Below are 16718 nucleotides of genomic sequence, written 5' to 3' on the forward strand. Positions count from 1 at the left end.
TTCTTTTTTTTTTACATTTCTTAAAAGATTAAAGCATGCAAACTGGAACACAAAAGGGAAACAAGTAGTACCATTTCCCGAGTATTAGACAGGCTACTGTTTGGTAGTTAGAGTGGACTAAATAAAATTCATTTCAATATCACAATGCAACACAATGTTTATTCCCAATGAAATGAGAACACTTAATACACTAAACATTTACCTATATTCTGGTGATGATAATTAAGGAAAATGAGAAAGGTTTACCTTTCAAAGGTATATTCGCTTTCAGCCCTGAAGAAATAAACATGGGACTTGAACTGCAGCTTAAAGACATATTCTTTATGAATGCTGTCTGATTCCCCGGGTGTGCTGACCGTGTAACCCAGCAGAGGCAGGCTAGCCAGAGGAAAGTCATCCTGGATGAAAAATAGAACATCATGAACTCTCAAACCCAAGACGAAAAAGTGGCCGAGGCTCAAAATGGATGTTGTTACAGCTGCTCCTGAAACTGAAGTCTGGGTTATAATCAACACAGCACATTAAATAGAAGTCATTTGGAGAAGCCAAAAGCAAAAATAACATTGTCTGAATATGAACGCACTAATCGGTTTCATTCAGATGTGTCCAGATATGGTGGTCCTTGTTCGAGCTCATTATTCTTGTATGAACATTGGATTGTTTTGGACTCGATTGTAGAAACCTCAGACTTCAGTGTTTATTTAACATGACCATCCGCTTTAAAAGCCTCATTCAAGAACTTAAGTGAATGGGTGGCCGGTTTAGAGCTGCAAAACCATCTCTGAACAGCTGTAGGTCAATGCAATATCTTTTCTGCATGTGTCGTGCTAAAATAACACACAATAATATGACAGTAGTATTCCATAGTATGAACACAGTAGTAGCAGCGATACTAAAGTTTCCCCTACGCATACAACAATGTCTTCTAACACTCGGCAAACATCAGTCATCTAATCTGAAGACAGAAATAAAACTGATTAAATTCCCTGCTATCCTTATTTAGATCTTTCAAATACACAGTACTGTACATGTCCTACACTCTAAAAACGGGTGTAAGTTGACTGTTTCTCATGTCAGGACAGAATATCAGCATGGAACACTGTACAATATGAACTTAAGGAGTAAGTGCTATCACGGAAAAGCTGGAAACGAGTTGGCGTTTCCTGTCCCATAGTCTATGAGTTTTTAAATGGATTTTGGTTAAATTGCCTGATATAAGGTCTGTGGTTAACACAAGCTCAAGATATTAAAGTTTTATTCTTAAAAATAAAATCCATCACGAATGCCACACTCGTGATTTTTTTAAAGTCTTTATGTGTCAAGACAGTTGATAAGTGGTGAAACAGAACTACAGAGGATGTCAGGGACATTAAACGTCATCACAACGAAAAGGAAAGCTCATCTACCAGAGCCTTGTTGTGTTTATACTCCCATTCTTACAAACTATTCCAACTCCACCTTTTCATTTATTCAGATTCATCCACACAAAGAACCAAATGAATTTTAACATTTTTAAAAAAAGTGTAAGAATCAGAAACTTTTGTAGGTCACAGATTATTTTCTGCAATAATCCAAAAATCCATGGATTGAACCATGGAAAGCCTTTTTGTCGAGAGCATCAGGGTGTTGACTTACAAACGTGTGTCAATCTTGCAGCACTCTACCGGGTGACTGCTTTGTTTTTCTGACACAGACATTCAGTATAAACCATCCATAAAAAAAATAATAATAAACATTCACCTTGAGAATTACTTGTAGATCAAGATTTTTAATGAATGATTATTATTTAACGTGTTTAAAATGACTATTTGACTATAAGCTGACAGTGAGATACTTCAGCTCTCCTTTGCTGTCTTCTTTATATTTCTACATTGTCTTTCTATTAAATATTAAATAATACAATTGAGCTAGTCAAGTCCCTCAGTGACATCAGCGTGGCTCACAACTGCTTATTTCTCACAAGAATAATGCAAACAGAACCAGGCAATGAACTAGCACCAGAATCACATCACAAAAATAGCAAGATGTTGTTTCAGGACAGGTCTATCTTAAATTCTTACATTAAACCTGTAGCACAAATGCAAAACTAACAGCAAATTTACGATGGCTGAACTGTTTAATAAACTAAATTGTTTTAATAAACCGATTGTTCTAATCCTTATTTAACTACCCTTGATTGGGTCTTAAATGCATCCAGAAAAAAATCAGAGCTTTGTTAAAAATAATTCTGGAGTGTTAGTACCTGGTGTGTCTTGTAGAAGAACAAACAGAAGTTGGTGAAGACCACCCACAATTTCTGCCAGCCGTTGCTGTTTTTAAACTTCCTCAGCAGGTAGCCAGACAGCTGGTTCTGTAGAGAAAGAGCAGTCAATATTTCAGAGATGTCACTGAACAAACAGGACCACCATGCTGATTTATACTATGGCTTGACATTTACAAAGATTCAGAGCTCTGGCTAAAACATCCAGTTTTAAAAACGTCTCTAGGAAAAGGTCAGAAATGTAACGCGATCAGTTCATTAGAAAATATCTTGTTGGACATCATCCTCGGAGAAGTTTGGTTTGCTGTGTGTACCTGGTTCATGCGCAGGTAATCAGAAAGAGAGAGGTTCTGTGTGCGGTACCAGCACACGTGTGTGATGGTGTTTGGTCTCTGTCCCTGACCAAGCATATAACGAGGAGGCAGTTCCGGAGATGCAGCCGGAGAGAAAAACACTGAAGACACACAGGCAATAGGACGTGCAGAAGAGTGGAAGTAAAGAGAGAGTGAGAGTTACAGAGAGAAATGTGCAGAGTGAGACAGAAGGAAGGAAGCAGGCATGATGCAGAAAAACAGAAACTGTGTGTTAGTGAGTTAGAAGCTTTTAATCCACAGGTAAGAACTTAGTCTTGAGAATACTGACGCAGAAGTCAAACACTGCCGAGCTGAAAATGTTAATTGAACATGCAGCGTCAGTAGACCTGGTTTACCTTTTTCTGTTTAAAAGAGAATTTAAGGTCAGTAAAAAGAACATCCATCATGAACAAGAACAAAACAAATGCTAAGGTTAGAGATAATCTCCAGACTATAAGACACTTGTTTGCTTTCTAGCAAATAATGTGTCATACATGTAACAAATACAAAACCTTTTGATTTTTTTGGAATACACATTAAAAGTTTGCACTCAAAATATAATCATGGAAATACCAAATTTATATATATATATATATATATATATATGTATATATATATATATATATATATATATATATATATATATATATATATATATATATATATATATATATATATACACATATACATATACATATTATATATATATATACACACACACACATATCTCCATGCGTACATTTAGATATGGTGTGCGAATAGTACATAGTAAATCAAAAAAAATCTTAAGATTAGATTAGATTAGATTGGAAGATACATCCTTTGTCTATGCAAATTTTAGGGGACGCGTCTTACAGTCTGGTGTGTTAAGAAAAACAGGAGATTGCAACTTTGTTAAAGGAGCAAACAGGAAAAGTGGAAGATGAGGGAAGGTAAGAAGAAGGATGAAGGATAATGTCAGCTATGAGGTCGCGCCTGCCTAAGCTGTATACATGTGTGGAGAAAAACAGCAGGCTGTATATGATGAAGTGCATGTGTTCGAGAGGACGTGCGTTTCTGAGCGCTACCTCCACGGCTAGGCTGTGGTCAGACATGGAGACACTGGTGTTGCGGTGCCAGCACACATGCATGGTGGTGTTGGCACGATGGTGACTCTGTTTGTCCAGAGAGCAGCGGGATGAGTTCACATCGTCCTCAGACTCCTGCTCCAACGACACCTCATCAGATGACCCTAACGCAGTGTGAAGGGAGAGGACAGGAGGAGCAAAGGAGTGGAGAAGAAAGGAGTGGAGGTGAGAAAGAAAAAGGGAAGAGTGAAGGGAAGGCATTGAGAAAAGGAATGAAAAGGGGGAGAGGAGAAAAGAAAAAAGAAACATGGGAAAAGAAGAATAAAAGTAGAACAAAGAGAAGTGCATTGGAAATTTAAAAAAAAAGAAAAAAAAACCCAAAGGATTTGAAAGAACAGAACCGAAGAGAGGTTAAAGATGGTGGAGGAGAAAAGAGAGGAGAAGATGTGGGAGAGGAGAGGACATGCGGAGAAAAACAGGTTGGGTTTTATATCTAACACAAGCAAAGGGGTAAAGTGAAGGGATTTATAAGCTGAAATAACCCTCACTGTTGGAGCGATCACACAGACTTGGGTCGAGAAATATATCTGATTTCTCCTGTGACTTCTTCGCAATATCAATCGCCATGTTTAGGTCTTCAATCCACTTTGTCATCTCTACTTTAGAGCTAAAAAAAAAAGTTAAAGACAGAATGTATAAATGTGAGCAGAGGCACATATTGTATTTATTGTATTATATTATGCAATGTAGATGGTGAGTCACCTGGCAGCCACCACGATGGTCCTCTGGGCTGAGTAGATGGTGAAACAGTGAGGAACCGACCACTCATTTTCATTCTCCTCCACCTAGAACACAAACACTCATTAAAGGTAACCACACACAGCCAGCTAGGTCTAAAGGAGCATGAAGCTTTCCACAAATAATCTTTAAAGTTGGTCCAAGAATTACAGGTGTGCTCAGGGTCAGCAGCTACTGGGATTGTTCAGGACTCTACTGAAGCTGTAAAGCACTAACAGAGGAAGTCAGGTGGCGCCATGTGAAGGTCAAACCAGATATACGTACAACTTATGAGGACAATATCTATACAAGACACAGCCTAACAACAATTGTGAGATTGGAAGGTGGGCATCCAGGTAATATATTAAAAAGCATCATGATAAAACCATAAACAGTCAAAATTAACATTCACGGGGACTGTAATACAAACACAAAAACTACACCACAACTTAGAAAATGGCTGAAACATTTCAAACCCTGAGGTTGTGAGGGGGACAGTTCATATGGAATCTTTTCTTACAAATGGTGAACATGACCTTAAATGGAGAGAGATGGGGGAAAAATGGGAGAGGGCAGGGACTCAGACTTAAGCTTCGAAGTGTTTGGGTTTGCTGTTACTCACCGGACCATCCAGCACAATGAGCTGCATGCATGGGTGAAGCAGAGACGTGAATGTGAAGCGTGTGTGTGTGTGTGTGTGTGTGTGTGTGTGTGTGTGTGTGTGAGGGAGAGAAAATGTGTGTGTGAGTGAGTGAGAGAGAGAGAGAGAGAGAGAGAGAGAGAGAAAGTGAAAGTGTGTGTGTGTGAGAAAGCGAGAGAGAAGAAATGTCCTAAAGCTTTTTAAAATCCTTCTCAACTTGCCCCAAACCACAACCATAGTTAACACAATGCTAAATTATATCCTAAGTATACCGCACAATAACTGCACACTACAATGCTCAATATACCCAACCATTTGCACAGTACCATCAAAGCTCCATACCCAAAAACCTGCCCCATGTCTCCCAAATCCCAATAACCACAGAATCCTCCTCAGACCTAAAGACTTACATCAGTCTTACAATGTGCTGAGTGTTATCAGCCATATAAACAATGCTAAATAGTAACATTCAGCTAGACTTCATTTACTGCCTATGAAGGACTTCAAATCATTTGATAGTCTAGAAGACATTCTCCCACTAATTCTGGAGGCTTTATAAAATCCCTACAAATCACTCTGGAGGAAATATGGAAGAACTACTGATGATGATGAGAAGAAGAGTGTGGAAATGTATTTAATAATATATCAATCCAGTCCTATAGACTTAATACTACTAGACTCATTTTATTATTTAATATACCGATACTACTGGAAATCACAAATAAATCTTTGGGTAAAAATTGAAAATATTCTGTTGTGAAGTATGAAATACAAAAAAAACCCTGACAGACAAGAAAAACAAAGTAAAGTTTCAAAATACCATATTTCAAAGAGTGCTGCTTGGACATTTAAGCAAATACTGTATTGGATTGGATGTTGTTGTGTAAGTATATATATATCCCCAGAATTGATGTATAGATTTCTTCTTGCTATAACACGCTTGCTATAGAGATAGTTGCAGTTTGAAAATTAAGATGAACTATTCACAGTAGGCCAGAGCAAATAAGTGGGTGTGTGGTAGTGTTTAAGGTGTTGAGCTAGCAATCGGAAGGTTGTGTGTTCGTTCCCAGGTCCAACATGCTGCTACTGTTGGGCCACTGAGCAAAACCCTTAACCTTCAATTGCTCGGTTGTATAAACATGAGATAATGTAAGTCGCACTGAATAAGCCGTCTGCCAAATGATAGAAATGTAAATGTAAAGTAAATAGTCATCCATTTCAAAAACCAAACAAGGTCACTGACTGCAGTGATTAAGACAAATAAAGAAGAAAGCATTACAGAACAGGCAAAGTTTGTTGTTATGGAAATGAAATAGAGCCATATACTCACAAGCATGCCATGGAGGGGAAGCTGGCCATGAACTTTAAATTGGTTTGTTGCTGTTACACCTTTGCTTGTGTAAAGGAGCATGTCTGAAAACTGAGATGGGACATTCAGGTCAGTTAAAGGTAAAGATGAAGGTGAAAAGCCTGTTCAAAATGAAATGAAAGTCAAAAGATAAATGTATTCGCTAGTGGTAGCTATCTAAAGTAATAAGGTACAGTTAGCTAGTAAGCTACTTAAGTCCATCTGAGGAGTAAATGTTTTTTGTTTTTTTTTTTCAAAACATAATCATGTTTGCACCCACAACAAAAGATTTGCAAGTTGTTGACTATAAACTGGATTGTTCTATGCGTGCATCACATATAAAAAGATATTATAAAGACAGCTTTTTATTTTCTCTTCATATTTCCATATACTGTGTTGATTGTTCTTAAAATTACATTGTCTAATCATTCAGCCTAGCAAAAACACTTCTACCGAAAACTAGATCAGACCTCTGCTGAGGAGTAGTAGTAAGCTGTGGGATTTGGAACAAGCAGCTCTCCGTATAGTGATGCAGATCAATGCTGTAACACTGTGAAATGCATTTACTTTAAAAATATTCTCAACCCAAAATCAATAAGGAGTTGTTTTTCCCTTTCTTCTTGGCTAGTGATTTGTCCAATCCTGCAAGAAAACAATTGGTGTGTAAACTCACCAGGAAGAACATCCTTTGCTGCAGGCCTTTCTTTGTAAGCTTGTAAAGACAACCTTCCCTGATGAACTCCTGGTGATCACAAAAGCATTACAAACCACACAAATCATTACAGTTTAATACAGTACTGTACAGCATCAGTTGATTTTTTTTTTGTCTAATTGGGGAAAAGGTAGAACATGAGCTCTTATCAATTTGGGAAAAAAGAAATAGTTTTTAAACAGTAAGTTTAATCATAAAGCCCTGGTGTGCTACTGCTATTTTATAAATAAATATAAGTATATATTTTTCAAATTTTTGCTTGCTGAGAGAAAAATTTAATTATGTTAAATAAAGCAGGACTCGCACCCTGCCAGGAGCAGTGAGGTTCTCAATGCCGATCAGGTCTCGCTGCAGTTCCGTCAGTTTCTGGAAGTTCTCCAGTCGGATGAGGCTACTCTGCAGCTGAGCTGTTATCTCTGCCACCTCCTTTAGGGCCTCTACAGACACAAACATATATACTCGTAGTATATACATAGAGAAATGCTAATAAGTCATCTAACTTTGTGTCCTGTGTGTGAATCATTCTCACAGCAATCACATGCTCTCCCAATTCCATGATTAAGCTCTGATCTCCTGGACTTACTAGGAGTTACAGATGGAATGTGTGAATGTGGTTACCTTTGCAGTCCTGGTGGTCCCTGTGCTCGGGGGAGTAGTGTTTGCACAGGCGTTCGAGGATCAGTTTGTAGTGCATGAGCCTCTGGATGGGCTTGAGGAGGAAGGTGTTGAGGGGCAGATAACACACCTTCTGCAGTTCAAACTCTTTATACACTGTTTCCAGCTTCTTTACACGCTTCGTTGCCTTCTCCAGCTCAGTCAAGACCTCGTCGTGCTTCTGCAGGTAGCTGGTGAACTCCTGAGGAAAAAATACAATTAAAATAAAATTGATGAATGTTCCATTCATTATTTATTTAAGCCCTCACCTTCAGGGCACACATGTTCCTCAGCATGACATCACCAATCCTCTGGTAATCTCCCTTCACATGAGCATTAGAGCGACCCTCCCTGGGGAAAAGAGAAATAATATTAGCAAGAGATTAAATAAATCTATCACTGGCTGTGTCCTATATGTGGTACATCAGTAACTACAGTGTTCTTACAACATGACAACATGAGCTGCACCAAAAAAAATCTCATTCTAACCAAATCACAGATAAATCTTTTCCCCAAATCCTTTGGCTTTAAATTCTTTATTATAATAAAAGTGATATGTATAAAGATCCTAATTGACGCTTCATTTTAAACTTTAAATTGCAAATTGTTAAACTGTTAATTTCAGTTACGGATATTTTGGAAAGGGTGCTGAAAAAAAAAAAAACAGACAGAAGACAGAAATGTAAAACACTTAAAAAAGGATCTGTTTTAGAAACTTTTGCCACATTGCCACTGAAGAATTCAGAATTGGAACATAGTCTTAATGTGCCTAATTACTTTAAGTAATTGAGCAACAAATATACAACGTGTTTACTGTTCTGTTGTACTCATGCGCTGTGTCTGGAATAGGTCCATAAAATGTACTGTGCTTTGTCCATGATTGATTATTTGAGGTAAGAAAAAAGGTGGACAGGTACCAGAGAGCCAGCCTCTGGTCAATTTCTTTGAGAAAGCCTCGATGGAACTCGTAGATGGGGTCAATGTTGGAGAACAGGAGAGTCATCAGGCCTTCAGGCATGGCATTCTCTTTAATCACTGCACTGCGGAACCACTGAGGACACACATATGTGCCAGCATGATATAAAACACATCCATATTAGACACAGACCTCATCATCATGTCTGTATCAATAAGTCATGCATAAAACAGACGCAGACATCGGCCCCACTATTGATTCTGCATGTGTACAACACATTCACACAGATGTACCACTCTTACAGTGACACTCCAAACTACACGCACACACATGCGCGCACACGCACACACACATGCGCGTACACGCACACACACATGCGCGCACACGCACATGCGCGCACATGCACACACACACACACACGCGCGCACACGATTTGCTATTTGTTATTTGTGAACAGATTTGCTCACCACTGTGAGAACCTCCAGGTCTTTCAGGTACGTCCTCTCAGTCATCAGAATCTCTTTGGCAATAAAATACGCTTTATCAGTGGGATATCTCTGGAGAGACATAAACAGATAAATATCAGTAAAAACACACTCTCATGTTACAGTGTAACATTTTAGAAAAGATGACTAATTGTTCAGGACCTATTTACAAATGTATTATTAGTGAGGTAGCATGATGACTAAAATAATACATTCTGCATACACAGAAAAGTAGCCCTGTGTGTATTTACATGTTAATGGTAGGAGTAATAAATCCTAAGAGTAATGTAACATATGATTCCCTTAAAAAAACTCTTTATACAGTTATATACATGGCCTTTGTATGGTCCAAAACCTGTGTTCTAGAGTGTGATTAACTTGCCATAGACAACCTACAACAGCATACCTTCCTCCTAAGCTCCTCTTCCTCCTCTAGCCTGGCACTGCCCCCCTCGTTGAGAACAGGACTCGAGGGTGCCTGACTCGGCAGGCTGAGTGTGGACATCTGGAAGGACGTGGACATACTCAGAGGACACTTAGACCCAAAGGGAGACAGTTGGGGGCTGTCCATTATGGGACCTGAGAAAGGAGAAGAAAGAACAGGGAATAATTAATGCAGACGAATTTAAAGCAAAATGGGAGAGAAAAATATCTGTTCCAGTACATAAATACAGGTGGATAAGATGTTGAAATGTGATGTTTTCATCAATTGGAACAACACATGGAATAATTATCAATCTGATCTTATTTAAGAAGGAACAAAACTGGGGATGATCAAGATTTGTGGAAAAAAAATTTCATTTTGTACTTGGATCAACTAATTGGTCAATGTATCAACATTTGGCAGTGTTTAAAATTATAATACTGTATTTCTGATATTTTTCAAGCATAGAGGCCATCCCAGATGTGAGTCTGGGTTCCAATGTACTACAGACAACGGGGAGATGCAAATCAGTTCATCTCATGTGAGGAACACTTCTGATGAGGGAAAACCAGCACAGAATGAGGAACCCATAAAGACTGTTGAGAACTTGCAATCTCTGCACACAGGTGCAAGGCAAACGAAATAAACACCATTAATTTGAAGTGGAAAAATACTAATTAAAAAAAAAAAATAAAAAAATACGAAGAAAAACTACAGAAGTTTTTTTTGCGATATCATTACGGTTCAGCTTAAGACTGGTTTTTCGTCTACAATGTTGCGGAAACATTGACAAATTGAGGAACACCTAAAAAATAAGGTGAACAGGTTGAACTTGTCAGTCTAAAGCAGCAGGGGACACGCAGTGGACGGGGAAAAAAAAAAAACAACGCAAGATCTGTACTCACAAGTAGCAACATTCGTTTTCAAATATAAACCTTTCGCTCTGTTGTTTTCAGTACGTCGGCAGAAATCATGGCAAATGTCAGTTTTCGGGCACGAGTATCCTTTCTTGATATGTAGATGTTTCATGTAACTTTCAACCAAGGGATAAAACTCTGAGGTACTTTCAACATCAAGTTCAGTCTCTGGCATCAAGCATGGGCAGGATGTATATTTAAAAAAAAAAAAAAACCTGACAGTCAGAACCTTCCATCATAGTCTCTCTTAAACTGCAAAATCTGAATTCACACCTTTAAGAAGGGAAAAATTAGCAAAGCTTTACACACAGATCAGCAGACTATTTAAGATTTAAAAACAAGGGAAAAAAAAAGAAACACATTTTGACAAGAGAAACAGAAACAACCGAAAAGAGAGAAAAAAGTGGCTGTATGACCCGGAAGTAATTCCTGAAGAGGAGGCTTATCAGGAATGCAGCAATTCTGGCCAGACGGTTTACAGTTTAACTGCAGTGTCCCATTGGGTATGACACAGGAGACGGGGGAGGAGGATAAGACAGCGTTAAAGGCACTTAGCCAAAATCCTGCACAAACACTGAAGCAACTCCACACAGGAAGAACCGTAGCTGTGCACCTCTCAATCTCTCCAATCATTAACCAGACTTTGGTCCTGAAAAGCAGTGGAAATAGCTGCCATTTCAGCTCTCAGTGCCAGAGAACTGTACAGTACACACACACAATATTATGACGGTACTCTAAAACCCAATGTGTATTAATAATGATAACTCACAATTAAATGTGTAGAATAATATGAGAAGAGTTTGTAGTAGGACTTTGTTTGCTGCATTAGAAGCTGATTTATGGACATTTATATTCATAGCAGCTTTTTGAGAGACAATGAGGTGTCCTAATTGAGAACCTGTGTCTGTTTACCATAGCATAATAATGCCTAAAGTAAGATTAGTGGATTATCAGGCAGAATTGTGTGAAAATTGAGGCAGATGACTAGTTTTAGGGATGATAAAATAAATAAACTCTGCTAATTTTATTTTTTGTAAGTGTACCGATATTTCCCTATGAATGAAAACATAGCTTATCATGTTCTATTTTGTTATATTTGTATATCGGCTGACAGACAGTTTTTGTGAATGTTTTCAAAATAATTATTGCCTGACGTAGTGAGCAAACAGTGACTCAAAAAACAAAATTCAACCCAAGATGTAGGCAACAACAAGATATTGAGTTTAAGTCAGAGAGCGCTCAGGAGCAAGACAAACTTTCTATGGGTAAATAAATGAAAACATGTACACAATATGATTTATGATAAAATTGTGATAGACCTCTGAAGAAATCAAAAAAACAAAAAAAACAAAAAAACAAATTGAAAACAGAGTAATGTTGAGCTACAAACAGCTGACTGGATCGAATGAGGATTTGTGATTACGGCACTATTTCCAGGTCCGCACATAAGGTCCTATTTGGTTTGGGTAACCAAATTCTACATGGGTTCAGCTCACTTTGCATCTGAAAAGTCAAAGTCTGAGTTCATGGATTGGTCATTCTGTCGTCCTGTACTGTGTTGTGCTAGTGCTATTTCCATTTCACACATTCTACATCTAAAGTGTATAATCCAAATACAGAGCTAAGGATTCAAGGCATTTATGGGCCTGAGGTTCACTGGGAGCTGAAAATATAATATTACTGACAGTAGCAGACAAAACATGTAATTGCTGTGGTATTACCATACCAATTGTTCCCACTTAATTATTTATTTTCTGAACATGAATAAACAGTATCTCATGTAACCACCGCTAAACCCTCAAAGCTTTCTAGTTTATTCTGCCTTCTTTCAGTGTGGCATCTCTACTGATGTGTCTTCTTTATATTCAGTGTTCTCATATAAGTTGAGTTCTGTTAAAAGTGGCAATAAGAAGCAGCTATGCTAGTTGCATATACTTAAGAGAATAGGAAAATCCTGCATTTCCTGAGCTCCCAAAATGAACAAGTATCTAAGGTTTCATACAAATGAGTTTGAATCACAAGGATAGCACAGCCAATGGAGCATAACTAACTCTACTGCCTAGATAGGATGGATGCTACAAACTGTAATCACTGGGAACCTCATTTGTGTGTAAGTGACTCTTGGTGGTGGTGGTGTTGGGAAACAGAGCGTTCACAAAATGATGTGCTGGCTGGCTTCACTGTACACACGTCGCATAAGACATGGTATAAAGAGACCCAAATCATGGGGTTTCACAAATTTTATTTATGGGGTGAAACACACCAGCTCCCTGATAAAGACTCCAAATCAAAGCCTGAACCCTGGTAAAAAAATATGTTGAGATACTGATATGTTGAGATGGATATATGTTGAGATACTTCTGGATCTTCAGGAGCATGCTCAGTTGTTGTGCATTTCCTCCAACGTATACTTTAGTGGGCGACGTGGCACAGGAAAGACAGACGCTCTCTCACTATCTTGGTATCTGATGCTATATACTACTTACAGCCATCGCTTGGCTGGGAAAATGTGTTATTACACTTTCACACAGCTGCACAGGACAGAACCGAAACCACAGCACCTGGCTGCAGTATAATGGCCAATTATTCCCCAGCCTTTTAAGAGCACCTAAAGCATTTGTTTACATTTTCCAGGCCACTGGACTGTAATATTACGAAAGGGAAACAGAAAAAAAAGGAAAAATTCCTGAATTCTTATGGAACCAAATGCAAAAATTCCTAAAAGAAGTGAAGAAACGGTATGAATCAAGCATAAATGTATTAGATGAAATGCAGCAGTTCCAGGAAATAAAGCTTCTTAAAGATCTTTTAATAGAACATATTAGTCATGTTTGAGTCATATAAGTAATAATAAAAGGAACTGACAAAATGTTCAAAGTCTTCAAGGTCATGTACCAAAAAGCAAATGGTTTATTTAAAAAGATGAAAAACATACACACACACGTACACTTTTTCACATTAATTGTTATAGATTAGGCACTTAGGTTGTGCAGTGATTCAATCTAAATTAAGAGCTTTAAAGTGAAATTAAGTGGTCTTGTTTGTAAAGTGATGTCAAATACTTAGTTAATAAACTAGAGCAGGGGTAGAAGGGGAAAGGGACTAGGAAGATAATACTCAGAGCAAGGAAGATCTTGTCTGTCTTACAAACATCCGTTTGAGAAATATTTTCTGCAAAGATTTGTGAAGTGTGAATTTTTAGCTTCTAGATTAATGTTTCCATCTGCGGCCCAAGAGCACCATGAGTTGGTAATAGTGGTGAAGACTCAACCTAGCTCAGATTAATAAACAAATGGTTTGGAGTCGTTGTTATTAACTATGACTATTACATTCTGATCATTACTAAACCTTCAATGGGCTATTGCAAGACTCAATAAAAAAAAGCAGCACTTTTTGATCACCTTGCTTTGATCTTACCATCCAAACACATGTAAGAGAAAGCTGTAGAGTTACTGCAAAGCTTAGGGTGAGTAATGTGTCTGTGTGAAGAGCAGACGCCCAGCCTTCATAAACAAACCGTTGACCATCTTGGGTAAATCTTCTGCTGCAGCTACAGCTTCAAAGCAGCATTAAAACCCAAACAGATGTTTATCGTTACAAAAGCTAGCAAGAACACATCGAGTTTTGAAGTCAGACTGCATTAATGCATTGAAATTTTAAGGTCAATTAAACAAACATAATTGCTTCAGTCTATGGAGATGTCAAAAATATAACTGCATTTTTCAGAACAGAATTTCGGCATGCCTCACACTCAACTAACAAAGGTTCCAAGCTTGTCCAAGGATAGAGGTAAGGCAGCTGGATGGCTATTCTGTGCCCAGTTACACTGCTTGTCCTTGCTTGTGAGAGTAGAGAGTCTTTCGGAGGAAACAACTTCACACAATTGGTGCTGAAAACAGCTTTGCCAGCTCTCAAAATGACAATGAGAATGAACTCGGCCTTAAATGACCCAATAACGTAATCCACAGTCACACTGGATTTCACTCCAGCTTGTTAGTTATTCAAAGGCTCTCTCTCTTCGTCCTTGTTGAAATCTTTTTATAGTTCTTTAAAATTAATCTTTCTGCCATTTATTGTATTTTTCACAGAGGTAATACCTAGTTTAAAAAAAAAAAAAAAAAAACAGCTGAAAAGTGCTAGAAAGAGTTGCCAAAGGAAGACAAACCACAAATCTGACAACCGAATTTAGCAGAAAATGGACTGAAAAGAAACAAACAAAGTCTGAGCAATTCAGCAAAGTGAAGCAGGATTAGACAAAGCAGGAAATGAAACTAAATGGAATTTCACAGGAGATAGAATAAGGAAATGACATCACCCAAAGGAAAAAAAATGCACTGATCATACCCCATATTGTGGTTAAGATCTCAGTCTACTAACGGAACGCACCTCAGCCAAGAAACAAGGCCATTAAAGCAGTCTGATTTACCCACAAATCTGCATCTGCACCCGACTGATGTTTCCTGTTAGTGCCCTGTGTAATGTCTAGTACTATATAATGCCAACTTTGGTCAATCTAATTTGAAACAGGTTTGCCGAAAGTGAAACCTATTTCATTAACTAAAAGCAACTATTTAAGAAATGAATAGTGCAATAGCTAAACACTGAATGCGTGGAAACTGAGGATGAGGTGAACAATGCTAAATAGGATAGTTAGGATAACTTGCAATATACTTCAGACAAAATTATTAAAAAATTAAGGGAAAGCCTAAAATTTTATTGTATATAGTAGCTAAATCTGGGCGACCATAGACTTAACGCATTTTTAATCACTAAGGTCACACAAATCTGATATCAAATGTGACTGATTTGAAGCTTAATTGCTGTATATTAACATAAGGAGGATAAAGCACATTCTTCATGAAATGCAGCTATGTGGTGTAAAAATAACTGATGTAAATCATATACACATAGAGCTATATCTAAATATACAGGAGAGTGTTAATACCAAGACCCATTTAAGGGGGTGTAAATGTTCAGTGAAAAATACAAGAACACTGAATCTCTGACACTATGCATGAGCTTGCATATTACTCAAGGAGCAGGTTACATTCACACTGTTTTTTTTGGGGTTTTTTGGCAGCATCACTTGGTGCATTACATTCTCTGGAGTAAGATCAAAAATCTAAAATATGTAATTAAAAATAATAATAATAATTAAAAAAAAAGGTTTGCATGGAAGCAACAAATTGCGCAGTAAAGAAAGTCAGGCTACATAGCAATAAATCACCATCACCAAAGATAAAAAAAAAAAATACATTAAGGCAAAAATTGTGTCAATAGTGTGAAGGGAAAATACTGAACAGCAGGGAGCACTGTGGGGTAAGTCGATCACAAAATGAAAATACCAATACCAGTGCTATTAAGCCTCGATCAAACTTCCTGAAGAGGCACGGCTGCCAGTTTCACTGCTGCTTCATAACAGGCCTGAGCAGAGCCATAATCAAATTCACACCAAACACTGGAGTGGATACGTAAATAATCCGACAGTTTCACTATACAACGTTCACAGCACCTGATCAGATAAACCATACCGGTAGCAGGCATGTGTTGATGAATATCACAAAATAGTGCATAACTGATCAACACACAATATTGTTGCTGTGGATGCTTTAATGTATCATCAAGTCTATTCTGAGTATGGCTGTGTTCTAATTCATCTTATTTAATTTAGTTGACTAATGTGATTTGAAAAACATCATTATATATTCTTTACAAGTTTTAAAGAGGTCACTGTCTAATAATAATATTAAAGAAAACACAAAGCACAAACAATGTATCAGCACATGCCTTACTGGCAGCATAGATTTGCTCCTTATCTAGAATTTTTAAGACTATTTTCAAATAACTCTTGAGGTAATATTTGGCTATTTAGAAAAACAGCTTAGGTCACTAAATGTTAGATTAGAAATGGGTTCAAACTTCACAGTTCACTAAAAGATAAACTGGAATTGCATTCAAATATCAAGCAAATAACAAATTGCTGTACTTTTAGATTGAAATAATACATTCTGGTGCTGAATACAGCAACAACAATAGTATAAAACTATCTCAATGTTACAGAACAATTTCTAAAGCAGTGATTCTCAAACCAGTTTGAGAGGTACTATTCTAAGTTATAGACTATTGCAATATTCTCCTTCGAAGTCCAACACTGGCTTTAAATAA

General features: G+C 37.6%; 1 protein-coding gene across 2 annotated transcripts in view; it reads right to left on the reverse strand.

The window, feature by feature from the left end:
- Positions 1-16718, reverse strand: part of farp2 (FERM, RhoGEF and pleckstrin domain protein 2) — a 48246-nt gene that overhangs the window by 3205 nt on the left and 28323 nt on the right. Inside the window, exons 14-26 of one of the 2 annotated variants that reach the window (XM_060867774.1) lie at positions 9619-9791; positions 9195-9284; positions 8729-8862; positions 8081-8162; positions 7776-8013; positions 7464-7594; positions 7119-7187; positions 6428-6517; positions 4443-4525; positions 4229-4347; positions 3681-3844; positions 2243-2350; positions 247-398 (exon numbers count right to left, since the gene is read on the reverse strand). In XM_060867774.1, the coding sequence (XP_060723757.1) occupies positions 247-398; positions 2243-2350; positions 3681-3844; positions 4229-4347; positions 4443-4525; positions 6428-6517; positions 7119-7187; positions 7464-7594; positions 7776-8013; positions 8081-8162; positions 8729-8862; positions 9195-9284; positions 9619-9791 (1633 nt within the window). Of the gene's footprint in view, positions 1-246; positions 399-2242; positions 2351-2574; positions 2715-3680; positions 3845-4228; positions 4348-4442; positions 4526-6427; positions 6518-7118; positions 7188-7463; positions 7595-7775; positions 8014-8080; positions 8163-8728; positions 8863-9194; positions 9285-9618; positions 9792-16718 lie in introns of those variants that run through there. The other variant, XM_060867776.1, reaches the window with a different exon arrangement.

The sequence above is a fragment of the Tachysurus vachellii genome, chromosome 4 (assembly GCF_030014155.1).
Source record: "Tachysurus vachellii isolate PV-2020 chromosome 4, HZAU_Pvac_v1, whole genome shotgun sequence".
Taxonomy (NCBI): Eukaryota; Metazoa; Chordata; class Actinopteri; order Siluriformes; family Bagridae; genus Tachysurus; species Tachysurus vachellii.